General features: G+C 46.9%; 1 protein-coding gene across 1 annotated transcript in view; it reads left to right on the top strand.

The window, feature by feature from the left end:
• Window positions 1–24,123, top strand: part of LOC120992587 (receptor-type tyrosine-protein phosphatase F-like) — a 96,440-nt gene that overhangs the window by 20,214 nt on the left and 52,103 nt on the right. The window contains exons 2-3 of the mRNA XM_040421645.1: window positions 17,255–17,518; window positions 18,604–18,701. Coding sequence (XP_040277579.1) covers window positions 17,255–17,518; window positions 18,604–18,701 — 362 coding nt within the window. The remainder of the gene's footprint in view (window positions 1–17,254; window positions 17,519–18,603; window positions 18,702–24,123) is intronic.

The following is a 24,123-nucleotide window of genomic DNA, read 5'->3' as shown; positions in this document are numbered from 1 at the left end:
AAAAAATGCAGCACTGAAAAAGGCTACAGGAAGTGACCAGGCCCAAGGCTGCTAAAACCACGCCCAGATATAAAACTTTATAGACAACGAACGAGGCGTGCAGCATACAAATTCCGGCCAGCAGATGGCAGCAGAGAACAATAGACTTAAACAACATAGGTAAAACAAGAAATAATACAGTGCAGAAATTCAATATGAAAGGAACAGCACACTCCCCGTCTGAAATTCACTTAGGGGATTTCACTATGACGAATGTCCATAAAATATAAACAACCTGTAAAAGAAAAACATGTTAGAATGCAAAACATAGTTTAGTCCTGTTTTCCAACTTGGAATGGAGAAGATCTGCGAAGCTTGATACAGTCCTGTTCACCCATCAGGGACGTTCTCGATGGGTCTCATCCAACTGGAGAAACGTTCAAAGCGCTGACAACTGAAGCTGGCGGTTTGCTTTGTTCCAGTGACTAATGCACTAACTTCAGTGCGGATTTCTGGATCATTATCCGGATCCTGGATGCTGAAAACTTCCTGTACACATTCGTCCGCCTCTCCAAGCAGAAACTCTGGACCAAAGACGAATCCAACGTGATTTTGGTTGTTGGGTTCTGTGACTTTCAGATAGGCGACCGCTGCGATGGCCTCCGTGGAGGCGTCTGAGAACACGTGGAGTTCTTTCTTTATGCTAGAGGAAAGTGAAGTTTTAATATAGCATCTCGGGATGTGGATCTCATCCAAGGCACACAAGGATCGCTTCCAGGCTTCCCATTTTTGCTCTTTCTCGGAGGGAAGTGGGGTATCCTAATCCTTGACTGTTTCAGAAAACTGTCTCAGTAGAGATTTACCTTGTATGGTAATGGGCGCTACAAATCCCAGCGGATCAAATAGGCTGTTTACCACTGATAGGACGCCTCGTTTTGTGAATGGCTTGTCTGCACAACTTATCTGAAAACCGAAAGAGTCAGCCGAGAGATCCCATCTGAGGCCCAAGCTCCTCTGCACAGGTGGACTGTCCAGTCCCAAGTTAATGTCCTTGAATCCTGGTGCATGATCGCCTGATTCGAAGGCCCTCATAACGGCCAGGCTGTTTGAAGCAATTTTGTGTAGTCTAAGTTTAGCTTGGTACAACATACTTTGAGTCCTTTTGAGCAGATCGATAGCTGCTTCTTCAGTCGGTAGTGATTTGAGTCCATCGTCTACGTAGAAGTCCTTTTCTACAAAGTCTCTGGCGTCTTTACCGTACTCGGATTCTCCCTCTAATGCAGTGCGCCGAAGGCCGTAAGTTGCCACGGCAGGTGAAGGGCTGTTTCCAAATACGTGTACCCTCATTCGATATTCTGCCATCTCTGCGTTGGTGTCATTATTCTTGTACCACAGAAACCTGAGGAAATTCCGGTGGTCCTCTCTGACTACGAAACAGTGGAACATCTGTTCAAGGTCGGCGGTGATGGCAACGAGCTCTTTTCTGAACCTCATCAGCACTCCAACTAGGTTATTCGTCAGATTAGGACCTGTGAGAAGGACATCATTAAGCGATACACCTTGATGTTTGGCACTTGAGTCGAAAACAACCCTAATTTGATTAGGTTTCCGTGGGTGATACACTCCAAATGAAGGCAAGTACCAGCACTCGTCATTCTTCCCTAAGGATGGAGCTGGTTCTGCATGGTTGTTGCGGAATATTTTGTCGATAAAGGCAACGATGTGTTCTCTCATCTCAGGCTTACTGTTCATGGTACGCTGAAGAGAGTTAAATCTAGAGAGAGCTTGTTCCCTATTGTTCGGGAGTCTCACCCTGGTAGCTCGGAAGGGTAATGGAGAAACCCAGTGATTGGTTTCGTCTTTAAGGAACTCATTGTCCATTATCTTGATAAATTCTCTGTCCTCTACTGACAAAGCTACTTTATCATCGTCCTTGCTTGTGTGAAAGACTAATCTTCCCAAGTTGTCAGCAAAGGGAGGAATGTCGTCAGGTGGTTGTATGAGGTCTGGAGGCTTCTCTTTCACCTCATAGTGATGAGGGCAAGGCTTAATGCAAGTTGTGCGTCCATCTCCACGCACGTACGTTTTGAATGAGCGGATTTTTGGTTGATCCAAGCATACATTTCCTATGACTACCCATCCCAAGTCCAGTCTCTGGGCGTATGGTGCATAGTCGGGACCATTACACTGTTGACGCACCTTGTGTACCCTTAGATTGTCTCTGCCAAGCAGGAGTAGAATCTCGGCGTTGTTGTCCATAGGTGGGATAACGTTGGCTAGGTGCCTTAGGTGTGGATGGTGAAATGCAGCTTCCGGGGTAGGAATTTCATCCCTATGGTTGGGTATTTGATCGCATTCGATCAGCGTCGGTAGAGGTATTTCCGTATTTCCACTGACGGAACAAGCGATGAATCCTTGTGCCCTCCTGCCGCTAGTCTCTATGCGACCCGAGCAGGTGTTTAAGATGTAGGGTTCTGACGGTCCCTTTATTCCAAAGGCTTCAAAGAATTTAGGTCCTGCTAGGGAGCGGTTGCTTTGGTCGTCAATGATGGCATACATTTTTACTGCCTTTTCTGGTAGCCCCTCCGGGTAGACCTTGATTAGGCATATGCGGGCACAACATTTCTCACTCTGGCCCTCCCCACATACGTCCAAGCATGAGCAGGAAACAGCAGTGGCTGTGTTAGCGTTGTTCTGGGGCTCCCCGCCATGACTTTGAACAGGACTGGTAGTGACGGCAGCAGGTGAATCCCTTGTGAGTGGAGTTGGGTGCATAGCTGAGGCATGTCTATCACTATGACACTCCTCACATTTGATAATGGATTTACAGTCCTTAGCCATGTGCTCCAATGAAGCGCAGCACCTGAAGCATACCCCAAGCTCGGTGAGGACTTTCTTGCGCTCCTGTATGGTTTTGGATCTAAATCCTCTGCATTTGTTCAGTGAGTGTGGCTTTTTATGAATGGGACATTCACGATTGAAGGCCTTGTCTCCTGATGAGGTAGTGTACTGTTTACCAGTGGGTACTGCAGATGATGGTAGGTTAGTCTTTCTAACATTCACGCTGCTCTTAAAGTCTCTGTGTTTATGCACAATACTTTCATACCTTGATGATGGTGTCACTGAAGCTGTAGTATTGAACTCCAGGAAGTCGAGGCTGGGGTCATTCCTCATCTGGGACTGTTCATCGATGAATCTACAGAAATGAATAAATGGGGGAAAAGTGACGTCATGCACTCTTTTGTACCTTGAGACTGATGCCGCCCACTTCTCTTGCAGGCTGTATGGTAACTTCACGACAATTGGGTTCACCCCATGGGCTGTATCCAGGTAGCACAGCCCGGACAGATGAGGGTCTCTTTTGGCGAGCTCCAGTTCCATGAGCAAATCACTTAAATCCTGAAGCTTGTGGACATCCTTGAGACTGATCTTGGGGACGTTCTGCAGTCTCCTGAATAGTGCCTTCTCTATTGCTTCTGCACTGCCAAAGGTGCGTTCGAGTCTCTGCCAGGCTGCAGCGAGACCTGCTTCTGCTTGTCCCACATAGACAGTTCTAAGGCTCTTGATGCGATTTGTGGAGCTTGGGCCCAGCCATTTGATCAAGAGGTCGAGCTCCTGCTCTGCGGTTAGGTTGAGGTTGGCGATGGCAGCTTTGAAGGTTGCCTTCCAGGCTCTGTAGCTCTCCGCACGGTCATCAAATTTTGAGAGACTGGTGTTAATTAGCTCTCTGCTCACCATAAACCTGGCAAACTCAGACATATCTGATGTCTCGCTGCTTGTTGCCATGACAACTTGTGATGCCCCTGGGGCGTATAGGTTGCGTGGCGTGAAAGGGTGAGATGCTTCCGGGTAGAATGATGTTGCTGCAGGGTTGAGCTGTGGTCTAGCCTCTGTAGATCCTGATGACTGCTGCTTAAGCTGTGGAGGTAGGCCAGGAAACACCTGGTAGCCATCTTGCTGTAATAACTGCCCTTGAGAGGGCGCGTCTGGGCAACTGTTATTGGATTGCTCGGGTGCTGTGGGTATCGCTGCCACTGCAGGTAGAGCTGACTTGGAGGTTTCAGTGTTGTTGGCTTGGACAGTACTGCACACTGGGGGTGGTGCAGATAACTGTTTCAGTATGTAGTCGCTGGTGCGATCAGCTGGATCGTCTATCTCCTCTGGTGGTAAGCAGACTGAATCAAGGCCTTGGCTCAATGCTTGCTCAAGTAGTCTTACTTTTGCTAATGCAATTTCCTCTTCCCTCTCTGATTCAAGGATCTATATTCGAGCCTCTGCTTCTGCCCTCTTGGCTTCTGCCTCCGCTTCTGCCCTCTTGGCTTCTGCCTCCGCTTCAGCCCTCTTGGCCGCCGCCTCTGCTTCAGCCCTCTTGGCCGCCGTCTGTGCTTCAGCCCTCTTGGCTTCTGCCTCCACTTCTGCCCTCTTGGCTTCTGCCTCCGCTTCAGCCCTCTTGGCCGCCGCCTCTGCTTCAGCCCTCTTGGCCGCCGCCTCCGCTTCAGCCCTCTTGGCTTCTGCCTCCGCTTCAGCCCTCTTGGCCGCCGCCTCCGCTTCTGCCCTCTTGGCTTCTGCCTCCGCTTCAGCCCTCTTGGCCGCCGTCTGTGCCTCTGCCCTCGCAAGGACTTCTTTTTCGGTGAAGGAACGCCTCACTTTGGATTGCTCTGCATTTATGCGGGCCTCTAGTAATCTTTCGCTCAGGGTGGAGCTTCTAGAGCATGATGATCTGTAGGACCGCGAGGAATGTTTGGATGAATGCGATCTGTGTGATCTAGTTTCTTGCAAATGAGAGATACGGAGTTCCACTTTATCTTTAGCATCCAGCACCATGGCGTCTCTTTGTCTGTCTATTGATTCTGCCTTGCACAATTCTGACGGGGCTTCTTCAATATTAGAGTCTTTTAGAAAGGTTATATACCTTGTGGACAGTCTCTTGTATCTTTCATGGGCTGCGTTCAGCCGCCTGACGGCAACTTGTAAGCTGGTGGCATCGCCTGAGGAGGACTTAAGTCCTGATATGAGGGAGGAAACTTGTTCCCATAGCTCTTCCAGGTTGTCACATAGCTCATCTTTCCTGGTGTGATAGTTTTCCGTGACCTTTATAGTTGGTTTGAGAGAGCGCCTTGGTCGCGTGACTTGGTCTGCTGGAAGTGTGGTTTCTACCTCCAGCTCTTCATAATGATCAGTATCAGGTTGCATTTGCTTTGTTTCATCGCTGGGGAACTGTACAAGGTCCTTTTCGGCCATTTTGATATAAGGTGCGCTGTCTCTTTAACCACCTCAGCCCCCAGTGCTTAAACACCCTGAAAGACCAGGCCACTTTTTACACTTCTGACCTACACTACTTTCACCGTTTATTGCTCGGTCATGCAACTTACCACCCAAATGAATTTTACCTCCTTTTCTTCTCACTAATAGAGCTTTCATTTGGTGGTATTTCATTGCTGCTGACATTTTTACTTTTTTTGTTATTAATCGAAATTTAACGATTTTTTTGCAAAAAAATGACATTTTTCACTTTCAGTTGTAAAATTTTGCAAAAAAAACGACATCCATATAGAAATTTTGCTCTAAATTTATAGTTCTACATGTCTTTGATAAAAAAAAAATGTTTGGGTAGAAAAAAAATGGTTTGGGTAAAAGTTATAGCGTTTACAAACTATGGTACAAAAATGTGAATTTCCGCTTTTTGAAGCAGCTCTGACTTTCTGAGCACCTGTCATGTTTCCTGAGGTTCTACAATGCCCAGACAGTACAAACACCCCACAAATGACCCCATTTCTGAAAGTACACACCCTAAGGTATTCGCTGATGGGCATAGTGAGTTCATAGAACTTTTTATTTTTTGTCACAAGTTAGCGGAAAATGATGATTTTTTTTTTTTTTTTCTTACAAAGTCTCATATTCCACTAACTTGTGACAAAAAATAAAAAGTTCTATGAACTCACTATGCCCATCAGCGAATACCTTGGGGTCTCTTCTTTCCAAAATGGGGTCACTTGTGGGGTAGTTATACTGCCCTGGCATTCTAGGGGCCCAAATGTGTGGTAAGGAGTTTGAAATCAAATTCTGTAAAAATTGACCTGTGAAATCCGAAAGGTGCTCTTTGGAATATGGGCCCCTTTGCCCACCTAGGCTGCAAAAAAGTGTCACACATCTGGTATCCCCGTACTCAGGAGAAGTTGAGGAATGTGTTTTGGGGTGTCTTTTTACATATACCCATGCTGGGTGAGATAAATATCTTGGTCAAATGACAACTTTGTATAAAAAAATGGGAAAAGTTGTCTTTTGCCAAGATATTTCTCTCACCCAGCATGGGTATATATAAAATGACACCACAAAACACATTCCCCACCTTCTCCTGAGTACGGAGATACCAGATGTGTGACACTTTTTTGCAGCCTAGGTGGGCAAAGGGGCCCATATTCCAAAGAGCACCTTTCGGATTTCACTCGTCATTTTTTACTGAATTTGATTTCAAACTCCTTACCACACATTTGGGCCCCTAGAATGCCAGGGCAGTATAACTACCCCACAAGTGACCCCATTTTGGAAAGAAGACACCCCAAGGTATTCCATGAGGGGCATGGCGAGTTCCTAGAATTTTTTATTTTTTGTCACAAGTTAGTGGAAAATGATGATTTTTTTTTTTTTTTTTTTTTTTCATACAAAATCTCATATTCCACTAACTTGTGACAAAAAATAAAAACTTCCATGAACTCACTATGCCCATCAGCGAATACCTTGGGGTCTCTTCTTTCCAAAATGGGGTCACTTGTGGGGTAGTTATACTGCCCTGGCATTCTAGGGGCCCAAATGTGTGGTAAGGAGTTTGAAATCAAATTCAGTAAAAATTGACCTGTGAAATCCGAAAGGTGCTCTTTGGAATATGGGCCCCTTTGCCCACCTAGGCTGCAAAAAAGTGTCACACATCTGGTATCCCCGTACTCAGGAGAAGTTGAGGAATGTGTTTTGGGGTGTCTTTTTACATATACCCATGCTGGGTGAGATAAATATCTTGGTCAAATGACAACTTTGTATAAAAAAATGGGAAAAGTTGTCTTTTGCCAAGATATTTCTCTCACCCAGCATGGGTATATATAAAATGACACCCCAAAACACATTCCCCACCTTCTCCTGAGTACGGAGATACCAGATGTGTGACACTTTTTTGCAGCCTAGGTGGGCAAAGGGGCCCATATTCCAAAGAGCACCTTTCGGATTTCACTCGTCATTTTTTACTGAATTTGATTTCAAACTCCTTACCACACATTTGGGCCCCTAGAATGCCAGGGCAGTATAACTACCCCACAAGTGACCCCATTTTGGAAAGAAGACACCCCAAGGTATTCCATGAGGGGCATGGCGAGTTCCTAGAATTTTTTATTTTTTGTCACAAGTTAGTGGAAAATGATGATTTTTTTTTTTTTTTTTTTTTTCATACAAAGTCTCATATTCCACTAACTTGTGACAAAAAATAAAAACTTCCATGAACTCACTATGCCCATCAGCGAATACCTTGGGGTCTCTTCTTTCCAAAATGGGGTCACTTGTGGGGTAGTTATACTGCCCTGGCATTCTAGGGGCCCAAATGTGTGGTAAGGAGTTTGAAATCAAATTCAGTAAAAATTGACCTGTGAAATCCGAAAGGTGCTCTTTGGAATATGGGCCCCTTTGCCCACCTAGGCTGCAAAAAAGTGTCACACATCTGGTATCCCCGTACTCAGGAGAAGTTGAGGAATGTGTTTTGGGGTGTCTTTTTACATATACCCATGCTGGGTGAGATAAATATCTTGGTCAAATGACAACTTTGTATAAAAAAATGGGAAAAGTTGTCTTTTGCCAAGATATTTCTCTCACCCAGCATGGGTATATATAAAATGACACCCCAAAACACATTCCCCACCTTCTCCTGAGTACGGAGATACCAGATGTGTGACACTTTTTTGCAGCCTAGGTGGGCAAAGGGGCCCATATTCCAAAGAGCACCTTTCGGATTTCACTCGTCATTTTTTACTGAATTTGATTTCAAACTCCTTACCACACATTTGGGCCCCTAGAATGCCAGGGCAGTATAACTACCCCACAAGTGACCCCATTTTGGAAAGAAGAGACCCCAAGGTATTCGCTGATGGGCATAGTGAGTTCATGGAAGTTTTTATTTTTTGTCACAAGTTAGTGGAATATGAGACTTTGTATGAAAAAAAAAAAAAAAAAAAAAATCATCATTTTCCACTAACTTGTGACAAAAAATAAAAAATTCTAGGAACTCGCCATGCCCCTCACGGAATACCTTGGGGTGTCTTCTTTACAAAATAGGGTCACTTGTGGGGTAGTTATACTGCCCTGGCATTTTCCAGGGGCCCTAATGTGTGGTAAGTAGGTAAATGACCTGTGAAATCCGAAAGGTGCTCTTTGGAATGTGGGCCCCTTTGCCCACCTAGGCTGCAAAAAAGTGTCACACATCTGGTATCGCTGTACTCGGGAGAAGTTGGGGAATGTGTTTTGTGGTGTCATTTTACATATACCCATGCTGGGTGAGAGAAATATCTTGGCAAAAGACAACTTTTCCCATTTTTTTATACAAAGTTGTCATTTGACCAAGATATTTATCTCACCCAGCATGGGTATATGTAAAATGACACCCCAAAACACATTCACCAACTTCTACTGAATACGGAGATACCACATGTGTGACACTTTTTTGCAGCCTAGGTGGGCAAAGGGGCCCAAATTCCTTTTAGGAGGGCATTTTTAGACATTTGGATACCAGACTTCTTCTCACGCTTTGGGGCCCCTAAAATGCCAGGGCAGTATAAATACCCCACATGTGACCCCATTTTGGAAAGAAGACACCCCAAGGTATTCAATGAGGGGCATGGCGAGTTCATAGAAAAAAAAAAATTTTGGCCCAAGTTAGCGGAAATTGATTTTTTAAATTTTTTTTCTCACAAAGTCTCCCTTTCCGCTAACTTGGGACAAAAATTTCAATCTTTCATGGACTCAATATGCCCCTCAGCGAATACCTTGGGGTGTCTTCTTTCCAAAATGGTGTTATTTGTGGGGTGTTTGTACTGCCCTGGCATTTGAGGGTCTCCGCAATCATTACATGTATGCCCAGCATTAGGAGTTTCTGCTATTCTCCTTATATTGAGCATACAGGTAATGAGATTTTTTTTTCCGTTCAGCCTCTGGGCTGAAAGAAAAAAATGAACGGCACAGATTTCTTCATTCGCATCGATCAATGTGGATGAAAAAATCTCTGCCAAAAAAAAAGAAAAAGGAGGGGAAAGGCGTCTGCCAGGACATAGGAGCTCCGCCCAACATCCATGCCCACTTAGCTCGTATGCCCTGGCAAACCCGATTTCTCCATTCACATCAATCGATGTGGATGAATAAATCATTGCCGGGATTTTTTTTTTTATATATACAAAGTGTTTGCCAAAGTATATGAACACCGCCACCTCCTCAGCTCATATGCCTCGGCAAACATATCTTTTACTGCAGAGGAGAAATCTCGTCTTGCAGCGCCGCATACACCGACTTGCGTGTAATCTGACAGCAGCGCAATGCTTCTGTCCGAATGCACATCAGTGCTGCAGCTGGTCGATCGGTTGGTCCACCTGAAAGGTAAAAAAAACAAAACAAAAAAGAAAAAACCAGGCCGCAAAGCAATAACTTTATTAACTTTAGAACAGAACATATTAACTTTTTTTAACTTTTTTTAACTTTTTTACTTACCGGTAATTTTTTTTTTGTTTAGTTTTTTTTACCTTTATAGAACAAACCTCTCCTTCCCCATGGGACAATGTGCAAAGCGCAAATCGCCCAAAGATGTGGCGAAGTACGTTATGCACTTTATCCCAGGTGAAAGGAGAGGTTTGCAGCAGCTGTGAGTGAATGGGCCCTAATAGCCCTGTGTGCCTGTCCTGTGAGATGCAATCCCTATGCTAGGTGTACCTGTGTGTGGTACTTCCGGAAACACTCACCTAAGCATAGGGCAGGGTGGTCAGGGCAGTCAGGACAGAAATAGCGGGTGTCACGCCTTATTCCACTCCTGCTACAGACACGACATTTTTTTCGGGGTGGCGGTTGGGTTGAGGTACCAGCAACGACACTGGGGAAATGTCGCTCGTGTAGACGGCTAACTACACTGGTGGATGGGGCCACGGAACCTTCTGGATACAGGAGGTTCTCGATGATCTCTTCCTGGAATTTGAGGAAGGATCGTGTTCTCCCAGCCTTACTGTAGAGAACAAAACTATTGTACAGCGCCAATTGAATTAAATATACAGACACCTTCTTATACCAGCGTCTGGTTCTGCGGGAAACTAAATAGGGAGCCAACATCTGGTCATTGAAGTCCACCCCTCCCATGAGCGCATTATAGTCGTGGACTGAGAGGGGCTTTTCAATGACACGGGTTGCCCTTTCAATTTGGATTGTCGTGTCTGCGTGAATGGAGGAGAGCATGTAAACGTCACGCTTGTCTCTCCATTTCACCGCGAGCAGTTCTTCGTTACACAAGGCAGCCCTCTCCCCCCTTGCAAGACGGGTGGTTACAAGCCGTTGGGGGAAGCCCACGCGACTAGGTCGCACGGTGCCACAGGCGCAAATCCGTTCTAGAAACAAATGCCTAAAGAGGGCCACACTTGTGTAAAAATTGTCCACATAAAGATGGTACCCCTTGCCGAATAAGGGTGACACCAAGTCCCAGACTGTCTTCCCACTGCTCCCCAGGTAGTCAGGGCAACCGACCGGCTCCAGGGTCTGATCTTTTCCCTCATAGATCCGAAATTTGTGGGTATAGCCTGTGGCCCTTTCACAGAGCTTATACAATTTGACCCCATACCGGGCACGCTTGCTTGGGATGTATTGTTTGAAGCCAAGGCGCCCGGTAAAATGTATTAGGGACTCGTCTACGCAGATGTTTTGCTCAGGGGTATACAAATCTGCAAATTTCTGGTTGAAATGGTCTATGAGGGGCCGAATTTTGTGGAGCCGGTCAAAAGCTGGGTGGCCTCTGGGACGGGAGGTGGTGTTGTCGCTAAAATGCAGAAAACGCAGGATGGTCTCAAATCGTGTCCTGGACATAGCAGCAGAGAACATGGGCATGTGATGAATTGGGTGCGTTGACCAATATGACCGCAATTCATGCTTTTTTGTCAGGCCCATGTTGAGGAGAAGGCCCAGAAAAATTTTAATTTCGGAAACTTGGACTGGTTTCCACCGGAAAGGCTGGGCATAATAGCTTTCCGGGTTTGCGGTTATAAATTGTGTGGCATACCGATTTGTTTCTGCCACGACTAAGTCCAAGAGCTCCGCAGTCAAGAACAGCTCAAAAAATCCCAGGGCCGAACCGATTTGAGCCGTCTCAACCCGAACTCCAGACTGGGCGGTGAAAGGGGGAACTACAGGTGCGGCTGAAGTTGGTGACTGCCAATCAGGGTTTGCCAGCACCTCAGGGACTCTAGGGGGTCTACGGGCCTGTCTGCGCGGTGGCTGCGACGGGGTAACTACTGCACGTGCCACCGTACCAGCTTCAACTGCCCTTCTGGTGCTCGCTACTTCACCAGGTTGTACGGCAGTGCTGGTACTAGGTCCAGGAAGGGCTGCGCTGCTGGTGTATGCCTCACCACGTGATCCGGCAGCGACAGCCCCACTCTGCTGCTCTTGAAACGGATCCTGCGTAACCTGTGGTCTAGCGACACGGGGCCGGGTACGCCTGGTGCTGCCAGGGACCTCCACCTCCTCGTCCGAACTTTGGGTCAGAGAGCCACTGCTTTCCACAGGTTCATATTCTGACCCGCTAGATTCGTCAGATGAGGGTTCCCACTCCTCATCCGACTGGGTCAGAATCCTGTAGGCCTCTTCAGAAGAATACCCCCTGTTTGACATTTTGGACTACTAAATTTAGGGGTATTCCCTGAGACTACCCAAGAAAAAAAGCAAACCTGTCTTACAAAGGGGAGGCTAGCGAAGTACCGGAGGCCGCTGCGGTTGATAAAAAATATCAAAACTGATTTTTTTATCGCCGCAGTGCGTGTAAAGTGAATGTGCAGTGATCAAAAAATAATAATTTTTTGTCACTGCGGTGGGGCGGGCGTGGGTGAACGCACGTGTGGGCGACCGATCAGGCCTGATCGGGCAAACACTGCGTTTTGGGTGGAGGGCGAACTAAAGTGACACTAATACTATTATAGATCTGACCGTGATCAGTTTTGATCACTTACAGATACTATAAAAGTACAAATGCTGATTAGCGATACGCTAATCAGCGAATAAAAGTGACTGCGGTGCGGTGGGGTGGGCGCTAACTGACGCTAACTACCTACCAAGGGGCCTAAACTATCCCTAAAACCTAACAGCCAATACTAGTGAAAAAAAAAAGTGTCAGTTTACACTGATCACTTTTTGTCTTTCACTAAGTGATTGACAGGGGGCGATCAAGGGGTTAATTTGGATGATGGGGGTGATGGATGGTGATCAGGGGCTAAGGGCAGTGTTTTGTGTGTACTCACAGTGATGTCTGCTTCTCTGCTGGATCCAACCGACGAAAAGGACCAGCAGAGGAGCAGAGAAGCCATATAACAGATCATATTTACTAATATGATCTGTTATCTGGCTTGTGATTCGATTTTTTAAAAATCAGCAACCTGCCAGCGACGATCATTGGCTGGCAGGTTGCTGATGCAACTCTCCTCGAACTTTTGCCGGCCCGCGATGCGCATGCGCGGGCCGGCTGAGACCGAAATCTCGCGTCTCGCGAGAAGACGCGCCGGCGCGTCCACCCGGAATGAAACAACCACCTCCAGGACGCGTCTGTGCGTACAGCGGTCCGGAGGTGGTTAAGAAATCGAACTTTTGAATTGGGGGCTGAAAATTGCAGTGCGGCTCAGATGAGGCACCCCGATGAGTTTCCCAAAGTCCTTTTAGTGAATTGCGGGGTTTTGGTATAAGGGAGGCCCCGCGTGGGTGAACAGTTCTTATATCATGCGAGCAAGGGTTAATATAGGATGTAGAAAGTGGCTTGGCGAGTAGTGGAGGACTTCCAGGCGAGAGTATATCTACTGCGGACACGCCGTGCTTCCCCTTAGGCTTATGGGACATGCACTGTTGCCGGGCAGATTTGCTGTGAGTGGGCCTGTTGCAGGGGAGGTTCCTGAGTGTGGCACTGGGCTCTGAGGGAACCTGTAGCCGGCATTGGACATTCAGACGAATATTGACTGGGGTATAAGGCTTTAAGGCAGTTTTTGACTGTTCTGTCCCCACATGAAGGCGAATGAAGGTGTAACTGATAATGGCTTTGTGACTGTCCTACCTTCGTATCCAAGCAGTGGAGCAGACCGGACCGGCAGATGCTCAGGTTAGATGGACCCAGACGTAGACAGGAGGATGCAATCAAACGTGGGTTTATTTGATCCAGAGCAGTGACATACAGTGATGCAATACAGGAATGCAGTAGATGCTGTCATGTGGATGTCTTTCCTGAGGCTACTGCTGAGGCTACTGCTGGTCAAAAACTGATGCCTTCACAAGCCGAGGTGTGTGTCTCCAGTCACAAAAAAATGCAGCACTGAAAAAGGCTACAGGAAGTGACCAGGCCCAAGGCTGCTAAAACCACACCCAGATATAAAACTTTATAGACAACGAACGAGGCGTGCAGCATACAAATTCCGGCCAGCAGATGGCAGCAGAGAACAATAGACTTAAACAACATAGGTAAAACAAGAAATAATACAGTGCAGAAATTCAATATGAAAGGAACAGCACAGTCACAGGGGCCTGATGGGATACACCCAAAGCTATTAAAAGTGCTCAGCGGTGAACTAGCAAAACCATTAACAGATTTATTTAACCAATCACTGGCAACAGGAGTCGTCCCAGAAGATTGGAAATTAGCAAATGTTGTGCCGATTCACAAGAAAGGTAGTAGGGAGGAATCGGGCAACTATAGGCCAGTAAGCCTGACATCAATAGTGGGGAAATTAATGGAAACCATACTTAAGGAGAAGATTGTGGAACATCTAAAATCCCATGGATTGAAAGATGAAAAACAGCCTGGGTTTACTTCAGGGAGATCATGTCAAACTAATCTTATTGATTTTTTTGATTGGGTGACTAAAACAATAGATGGTGGAGGTGCAGTAGACATCGCTTATCTAGACTTTAGTAATCACTCCTATTACCCAGGCTGTACACTCCCCTATTGGACCCTGTTCTGCTTCAATACTGTGGAATGATTCCTCCCTATCATTTCCCTACACCTTGAATTATCTTTCCCTGAACTTGTAAATAGTTTTTTTAGCACAATAAAATGTCTTTCCTCGCACTGTCCCTAGTGCCTGCTGACGTCTCTCCCTGCACTAAGTACAATGGAAAATGGCAGAATCCAAAATGGCTGAGGGTATTTATAGGGCTGTGACATCACAGGGTTGGCTGCATGCATGGCATTGTGGGTGATCCATCGTTCCCAGAGTTCCTTTCTCCATGTCCTAACACGTGCAGCAGCCATTTTAGGAAAAAATGTGATTCGTTACCACGAAGTGTGAGAAAATTCTGATTCGGTGCAAATAGAATTTTTCCTCAAATTCGGATCAAATTCCACTTTGTCAATTTCAATTCACTCATCTTTAGTTATGAGCATTGTATGAGCACAAGGCAAAATGTGTAGGTGCAGTGGCCGGTGTATGATGCTGGAGTCAGTAACCAGGCTGATTGTACATACAAAATAAAGAAGTCTCTGTTTACTTAAGTGCAGAATAGGAATAGTAGTATATCTAGTATCAAACACTGTTCCAAACAATTCACATATATGTGGGTTGTAGTACTCCTTTCCTTTGTCTCTCTCTGCAGAATCTATGGCTGGAAATGTTACTTTTGCAATGCTGACTGTATTCCCAGCTGAGGGGTACAGGATTGAGGGGTACAGGATTAATGTACGGCTGGCTAGGTCATGATAAAACGTGAAGGCTGTATTAAGAATGCTCCTCTCACTGCAGTAAAGTCTCTATCAGCAAATACCTTACTGACTGACTTCAGTGCTTTGCTCTGCAGATTTTGGACCTTCTAGTTCTTCCTCTCACTCTCTCTTTCTCTCTCATTCTTGGTGCAAAGCACCAAGGCATGAGCACATGTAGCTCCTCTCATTTCCTCTCTAAACTGAACTGAACTAGGGGCAGACCTAAGTCCATCTCATAGCTTCCTATAAGATCAGAGTCAGGATTGTTAACCCTGATGTATCCAATTCAACAAAGCCAGAAAATGTCTCAGCTTCACAGGCAAAGGAACCTCATAAACCTGACTTCATACAAATGTACACAAGACTTACATGGAGGAAAGTTTTGGGCAGGGCTCCTCTGCTCAGGATCAGTGTGAAAATGCAGGTGATGCATTGTTGGATTCTTTGTAACTTTCTTCTTGTATTTGTCCATGTATGTGATGTCGTTTTAGCTCAGTGTGCATCTCTAAGGAGATTCTCCAGGACCCTCAGGGGCCTTGTATGTAGTTCATATTGTAAGGGGTTCTCCTGCATAAGCTGACCCCATACACTCTATTGCACTTGAACTACTGGGTGCACCAGTGATGTTAACTGGACATTCACGCTGTGTTCACCTTATGTCAATGTGTTGCCAACATTTGCAGGCACTGTTCCTTTAAAAGCTGTTAAAATGTGTGAATGCAGTAGAGTGGTGTCTCATGGGCCCTTGTGGAACAAGACTACAGTATATAATGATGTTTTCTGGTGTACTTTATGCTCTAGAGTTTTGTAGAGTACAGAGAACCTGCCAGGTACAGGAGAAGTATCTCACAGAACAGAGACCTCTGCTGAGATCGTGAGCAGGCTTCTGTAGAAAAGATAAGTCCTGCCACCATTTTCTGGTGATAAGGGAATGACCTTTTTCCTACTGAACAGTCGTGGATTGCTTCCAGTTCTTTGATCCCAATGACCAGAAAATGTGCTGCGTATTCTACAAGCAGTTTAGGAGGACTTCCTGCGTGTTCCTGGACTGTGGTTGGGTGGAAGCAGAGTGACCTTTGTCTGTAATTGTGCCCAGAGGCTGAGAGTGACAAGGACAATGTGGTTCTGAATAAACTAAATATTACGACTTCTGTGAGCTGATCAGAGACTGAACCATAAAGTCATACTAACCAAAGAGACCGCAACCAACAAGCTGAGAGTCTGTCTGAAACTGTAACCACTAAGCCAAGTGCTATTGTAAGTTTTGTACCCCAACCAGAGAAAAGTTCTGTTCCTTTAATGTGCTGAGTTCTCTCCCATTAGTCCTCCATCCTTGACTGGGTTATCGTGTCAGGCCTACATATTAAAAACTCTTTCAATTTGTAAGACAAACAATTTTCTGAGTAAGGGGCCACCACCACTTTCAAACACAATAAGGTGACCACTCATGCCAGAAGAAACCAGGGATGCACTTATAGGTGCATAAGATACTGTAGCCAAGGAGAAAAGAATCAGAAAAGGCGCAAGTGTCACAACCGGTCAAGAGTTCCCTGAAACAAAGGCAATGAAGAGGAATACAGGACCTATAAGCTTTATGGGACACAGAACTAGAAGACACCAGGCATGAGTCAAACTGTGGAGAGGAAGAATGGAGGACATTTCCCATACAGAGGCCAATCACAGAAAGATCAGAGTCAAAATGGAAGAAAGATTCGTTACAGGATCAAAATATCTCCGCTCACTAAGTTATAGTAGGCGGAGATTCCAGTCACTAAGTTATGGTAGGCGGAGTCTGCCCTTGTTCTGCTCTAGCGCTGGCCAATCGCAGCGCAGAGCTCACAGCCTGGGAGGTTATTTTCTCCCAGGCTGTGAGCTCTGCAATGCGATTGGCCAGCGCTACAGAAGAACAAGGGCAGACTCCGCCTACCATAACTTAGTGAGCAAAGATACCGGAGGGCATAGTAGGAGAACGGAGCGGCGCCCGGGGATAATAGTAAGTGCAGTGAGATCCCCGGGCGCCGCTCTCCATGTCTGTATAGTTAGTTCACAGTGTAATAATCGATGAAAGGTCCTCTTTAATAGTTCATCAGAAGAGTGGGGCGCAGCCTATCAGTGTGGACTGGTGTTAGCGCCAAACCCAGCACCGGATCGAATGGGAGTTATCCCTGATACTGAAGAAAGGTGACAGAGATGAGAGGTCCGTGCAGACAGACGGGGGGTCCACACGTCACACACGTGCAGTGAGAATGTTACGTGCCGTACGTTTCCTCTGTGGATTGTGGAAAATCTTATTAACAATATTTCTCCATTTCTTCTTAGGAGTCAAAGTGACCAAGAAAAGTGCGACCCCGAGCAGCATCATCCTGAGCATTGTGTGCACCCCAGACCGCTGCGGGGACACCCGGACATCTCCTGTATCCACCTGTGTGTACCATGGAATAGTCCGTATAGAATGTAAATATAGTGCTGGAGACGTGACCTTCTCCAACCTGGATCCATTCACACAATATACAATCAGAGTATACCACACTGGTCAGCCATGGTGGCCTCTACAGACGTTCTATATCACAACTGATGAATCAGGTGAGACTCCGCTGTACAATATACCGGCAATGTCCTCCTCCATAGGTCATCTCACAAGAGATCAGGAGGAGCCGGACAATCATCAGATCCCAGGACTCACCAGCCTCTGGCCACGATGTGCAGGGCTGAGGGAGGATGGGGGTAATAACCTTGTGTACTCAGCCCGGGATGATTAAAGTGATATATCCTGTATACAAATAGGGGGATGATGGGAGTGCTATATCCTGCTGACAATTTTAGACCAATTGCATGGCAAGTGGGCACCACAAGGGGCGGCATCTGGGAAACAGTAAATAGGGGCGACACTAAACCAATAATGCAACCTACCAAAACATAGTGCACAAGCCCAAATGTCTAAAAATATGTACTTTATTAATGCATCATTAAAATGAGAGACATTACAAGAAGAACGCTTACCCCAAGGGAATATATCTTCAAAAGTGACGCAGGATTATACAATATATCGTCAGGTACATCATTTACATGCAAGTTATATATGGATGGGACCGTAACAACTCGGATAAATAATGCATTTCATCCCCATCAGTTCCGAAACCCAACATAATATCAATGAAAGTGAATTTAAACCGTATCAACGCACGTGCACAGAATGTATATATGTAATCCATGTGAGGGATCTATCATCTAAAGTGCATATAGACAGCATCAACCATATCTATATAGCCTTTATATGGTTACTATATGAGAATGATGGTGATGTGCTCACACTATTACATATGGCCCAAATCACAATGGTGCCCAACTGCGGTAGGTAAGTGGCCATCTACAGCCAGCTCTAAAGTGCACAGCCATATAAACCAATGGTGGACATGAACTCACACGATATTCATGTAGGAAAGTATGAGAAAAAGAGCCCACCCATACAAAGCCCTGAATCCAAAGGGGAACGCGTCCAGCCCATCTTGCTGTCATAGCTGGGAGATGATGAGAGTGACTTATCCTGCTGACAGAGCTGGGGGATGATGGGAGTAATGTGCAGAGCTGTGGGATCTGTAAATTCACGTCCCACCATTATTTTCTATAGCCCACTTCTAATTTACTCTGATTCCCCCTCTTATCTCCAGCTCCGGCAGCTCCAGACATTGTGCGGACGCCCAGCATGGAGGACGGTACAATAGCCTGGACGCGGTCTAACGCACAGGGGAACATCACTGGCTTTCAGGTAAGACGCTTAATGTAATAGCAGATTTTACAGAAATGTCATGTTAATCATGGAGACAGACTCTTTAGCTCCTCAAATCGGGCACTTGTTGACCTTAAAGAGGTTGTCCCATAAAAAATATTCTACATTTTTGAAATCAGCCCCTGGATCTGAAAGATTTTGTAACTGCATGTAATTTAAGATTGATTACAGCCACTGAGCCTTTCAATAAAACGTATCTGTATAGCACCACCTGCTGTTTGTTATTTTACTTCTCTGTCCACCTCTTTGAAATGGCCGCACATGCTCAGTTCCATCCTTCAACTGCCACTAGTTGACAGTTACAGGGAGAAGGCTGCAGTAGAAAGGACATGCCCCCTAGGATGGGACACGTCTCCTGAGCAGCCAGCCTGAGTCGAGAAAAAATAGACTTAACACAACTTAGGTGTGTAAAAAGTTTACTAAAATATGATAAAAGATATATACAAAAGATAACAACAAGATGAAGTAACGGTCACCAAAGCCGTGAAGAAATGAGCGAGCTTCCCCTCCTACAGGCCTTCCGTGTGCAGTACTTATGTACAGTTACTTCAGACTTCTGGAACACGACCAGATACCACTAACCAACTTCATTACAAGGAATTAAAGGAGAAAGAACCACTAAAATGGTCATTAACCCCTTCAAGATGGGGTAATTTCCATTTTTCATTTTCGTTTTTTTTACTCCAAGCCTTCCCAAAGCCATAACTTTTTATTTTTTCATTCACATATCTGTATTAGGGCTTGCACTTTCTAATGGCACCATTTATGGTTGCATACCGTCTGGTGGGAAGCGGGGAAAAAAATTCCAAATGGGGTGGAATTATAAAAAAAAAAAAACAACTACGCCAATATTTTGGGGGAGGAGGGGTTTACACCATTTCTTATACAGCAAGGCTGACCTGTTACTTTCATTCTCCGGGTCAGTACGATTACAACAATACCACATATGTATAGTATTTTAATACTGAAAATAATACAAACTTTGGAAAATCTATTTCTTTTTTCTTTGCATTACCAAATTCCGACCCCCATAACTTTTGCGGACCTGTGGATGTTCCGGTTCGTCGTGTTCGGCCGAACTTCAGGTCAATGTCAATGAGGACCCAAACTTTGGTGCACTAAAAGGGCTATAAAAACCAAACACTGTTTTTGTTGTTTTTTTATTTTTTATTTATTTTTTATTTTCACTTATTTTAAATTTTTGGGGTTTTTGGAGGCCCCAAAACATTGGGACATGGCAAAGAGAACGCACAAACTGAGCCATAGCCCAACAATGGCTGGGCACGGCCGGTATACCTCTCTACTCTGGCAAAGGTACGGACAAACCCTGTGGGATCCATGCCTGGTTCATTTTAATGAACATGAACTTGCCCGCGTTGGCTGTGGACAGTGGCTGTGATGACGCCCCCTGCTGTGCTAAACACATGTTCAGATAATACACTGGCTGCAGGGCAGGCCAGCACCTCCAAGGCATAAAGGGCAAGCTCAGGCCATGTGCCCAATTTGGAGACCCAGAAGTTGAAGGGGGCAGACCCGTCATTCAGTACGTGTAGGCGTGTGCACACATACTGCTCCACCATGTTGGTGAAATGCTACCTCCTGCTAAGACGTTCCATATCAGCTGGTGGTGCTGGTTGTTGTGGCGTGCGGACAAAGCTTTTCTACATTTCACATTATCCACATTTCGGCCATGCTAACTCTGCCTTCTGAGGTGCCACTACTACACTGGTGACTTCTTCCTCCTCCTCCTCCTCTGCCTTCGCCTTGTGTTTCCACTGAGCCCCCGCTGTCAGGTGGGAATGCCATCAGCAGCACGTCTACCAGCGTGACCTTGTACTCGGGCATCTTCCGATCACGCTCCTGTGACGGAATTAAGGACGGCACATTGTCCTTGTAGCGGGGATCCAGAAGCGTGGACAACTCGGCGGTCGTTGCGCAGTCACTGCAGCATGTAGTCGCTCATGTGTGTCAGGATGCCCAGAGGCAACGACAAGCTGTCCTCGGTGGGAGGTGTATCGTCGTTGTCCTCTGTATCCCCCCCAGCCACACTCCAGTGTTGCCCGAAAGCTGATTTGGGTGCCACCCTGCTGTGAACATGGATCCTCCTCATGTTCCAAAACTGTGCCCTGGCTGGTCAGTTGGGTACCTGGCCACTGTTGGTGCAGGAACCCACCCTCTGAGCCACCTCTGTTCCTCTTCCTCTTGTGCTACATCCTCATCCATCATCGGCTGAAGCTTTTTTTAAGGAGACATAGAAATGGGATAGTAATGCTGATGACATCATCATCAGCACTGGCATATTGGCGAAGTACTCGAAACAGCACAACATGGCACACAGGTCCCACATGGAGGCCCGCTCGTTGGTGGTGAACTGTTGCTGTTCCACAGAGCGACCCACCTGTGCGTGCTGCAGCCGAAACTCCACTGTCGCCTGCTGCTGCTTTCACAGTCTCTCCTTGTGGGTACGTGTCACAGTAGGTGAGGGAAGGGAAGCAAACCAAATACAACAAAAGCCACAACACACCAGGCTAGGCCCCAAAGCTAGGGGACAGGGAAAGGTCACCAACTGACAATCCCTGAGTCTTTCCCTGTCTGCTGACAACATGAGCAAATCCTAAAGGTGGAAATGCTCATGCGCTGAAACCTAAGCCTAGCTGAAACTGTAACACACCCGCAGCTAGGGTGCAGGAACCAGCGTCTTCCTGAGGCCTAGCCAGAACAAACAAAAAAAGGGAAGGAATATAACTTCGCTTGAGACGGACGGGGAGCAGGAAATCCACCAAACACCAGCTGAGAACTCCAGAAGCAAATATAAACCCCAAGGGCTGTAGTGAGAGGCGGGTATAAATAGCACCACTAAATGGCTAATCAGCAGAACCTGTGGGGAGGTGGGATCCTGCCTAAAACCACAACAAAGAGAAACAGAACAATCTGTCAGATAGACTCACGTGTAGCAAGTCTGTCAGATCTTCTCAGGCCTCTCAGAAGGCAGGGCGTCACAGTACGTTGCATATGAGGCGGTGAGCGGGAAGGCCAAAGTTACGCTGCAGCGCAAACAGGCGAACAGCAGCAGGGTGAGAATGCTGAAAGCACGCACAGATGGCCCGCACTTTCTGCAGCAGCTCTGACATATCGGGGTAAATTTTTAAGGAATCTCTGCACCACCAAGTTCAGCACATGCGCCAGGCAAGGGATGTGCGTCAAACCAGCTAGGCCCAGATTTGCTACGAGATTTCGCCCATTGTCACAAACCAGCAGCCGGGCTTGAGGCTCAGTGGCACCAACCACTTATCGGTCTGTTCTTCCATGCCTGCCCACAGCTCCTGCGCGGTGTGTGGTCTTTCCCATAAACAGATGAGTTTCAGAACAGCCTGTCGTTTCCCCCTGGCTGTGCTGAAGTTGGTGGTGCAGGTGTTACACTGACCAGATGAGGAGGCGGCAACAAGAAACGTCCAGCAATCCTCATTGGCGGTAGGACATGCGCTAAACCACTTTGCGCATCCGGCCCAGCTGTACATTTACCCAGTGTGCAGTTAGGGAGATATAACGTCTCTGCCCGTGCTTACTGGTCCACGTATTGGTGGTTATGAGGACCTTGCCACAGATGGCATTGCGCAGCGCACATATGATTTTGTCTGCCACTTGGTTGTACAGGACAGAGATGGTCCGCCTGGAAAAGTAGTGACAGCTGGGAACCACGTACTGTGGGACAGCCATCGCTATAAGGTTTTTAAACGTCTCTGTCTCCAAACAGATGGAATGGCAGCATTTCAAATGCCAGGAATTTTAAAATGCTGGTATTCAGGGACAGGGCTTGCGGGTGGGTAGGGGGGTACTTCCTCTTTCTCTCCAGTGCTTGTGGGATGGACAGCTGAACTTTTCTATGGCACAGTGTGGACATGCTGGGTAATGATGACGGTGGTGTTGCTGCCACATCCTCTGTTTGCGGAGTGGCAGGTGCCCCTGTGGCTCTAGAGGAGGGGGAAGAGGACGAGACCACAGCAGAAGAGGGAGCGGGAGGAGCCTCTGATCTTTCAGGGTTCTTGAGGTGTCTACTCCACTGCAGCTCATGCTTTGCAGTTAGATGCCGGGTCATGCAGGTGGTGCTCAGGTTTAAAACATTTATGCCTCGCTTCAGGCTCTGACTGCACAGTGTACAAACCACCCCTGTCCTGTCGTCAGCACACTGCCTGAAGAACTGCCACGCCAGGGAACTCCTTGGAGCTGGCTTTGGTGTGCTCAGTCCCTAAGCACGGTGGGCAGTAGCAGGTGTACTGGCCGCTCTGCTTTTGCACCCTGCTCCCTCTTTTGCTATGCGTCTGGCGCTGCGTGACCACTGCCTCTTCCTCCGAACTGTCACAAGGAGGAAGAGGATGAGACCGCAGCAGAAGAGGGAGCAGGAGGAGCCTCTGATCTTTCAGGGTTCTTGAGGTGTCTACTCCACTGCAGCTCATGCTTTGCAGTTAGATGCTGGGTCATGCAGGTGGTGCTCAGGTTTAAAACATTTATGCCTCGCTTCAGGCTCTGACTGCACAGTGTACAAACCACCCGTGTCCTGTCGTCAGCACACTGCCTGAAGAACTGCCACGCCAGGGAACTCCTTGGAGCTGGCTTTGGTGTGCTCAGTCCCTAAGCACGGTTGGCAGTAGCAAGTGTACTGGCCGCTCTGCTTTTGCACCCTGCTCCCTCTTTTGCTATGCGTCTGGCGCTGCGTGACCACTGCCTCTTCCTCCAAACTGGCATGACCTTGATTCCATGTGGGGTCGAGGACCTCATCATCCTCCCCATCATCTTCCACCAATTACTCACCCCTGCCCTCCTTGCCGGTCTGCACACTGCAGAAAGCCTCAGCAGTTGGCACCTGTGTTTCATCATTATCATCAGAGATGTGCTGCGGTGGTCCTCCCATGTCCACATCCTCAAACATAAGTGGTTGGGAATTTTCTCTTCCACTTCTGGGGCAGGGCTAGGTGGATGGCCCATCGAAACCCTGCCAGCAGAGTAATCAAAAAGCATAAGTGATTAATGCATGACATGGGGCTCACACTGCTTGGCTGATTTGCAAGGGGTTGAGGTGGAAGACGGATGCCCGAGGGCCACTGGTGTTAACTCTGCGCTTTCAGCAGTAGACCGGGTGGGAGACAATGTGAAGGAACTGGAAGCACTGTCAGCCATCCAATCTACTACTGCCTCTACATGTTATGGCCTCACCATTCGTACATCGGTATTTGGGGCTACAAAATGACGCAGAACGTCCTGTCGCCTGCGTGCACCTGAGGAAGGTGTTTCATTTGGGCGTGAAGCTGGCACAGATTGACCACGTCCTCTCCCAACACCAGCAGCACCATGACCAGGGCCACATCCTTTATTTGATGCTCTCCTCATTCTTTGAGGTCACCAA

Source organism: Bufo bufo, chromosome 2 (assembly GCF_905171765.1).
Source record: "Bufo bufo chromosome 2, aBufBuf1.1, whole genome shotgun sequence".
Taxonomy (NCBI): domain Eukaryota; kingdom Metazoa; phylum Chordata; class Amphibia; order Anura; family Bufonidae; genus Bufo; species Bufo bufo.
This window is presented reverse-complemented; position numbering and strand designations above follow the sequence as displayed.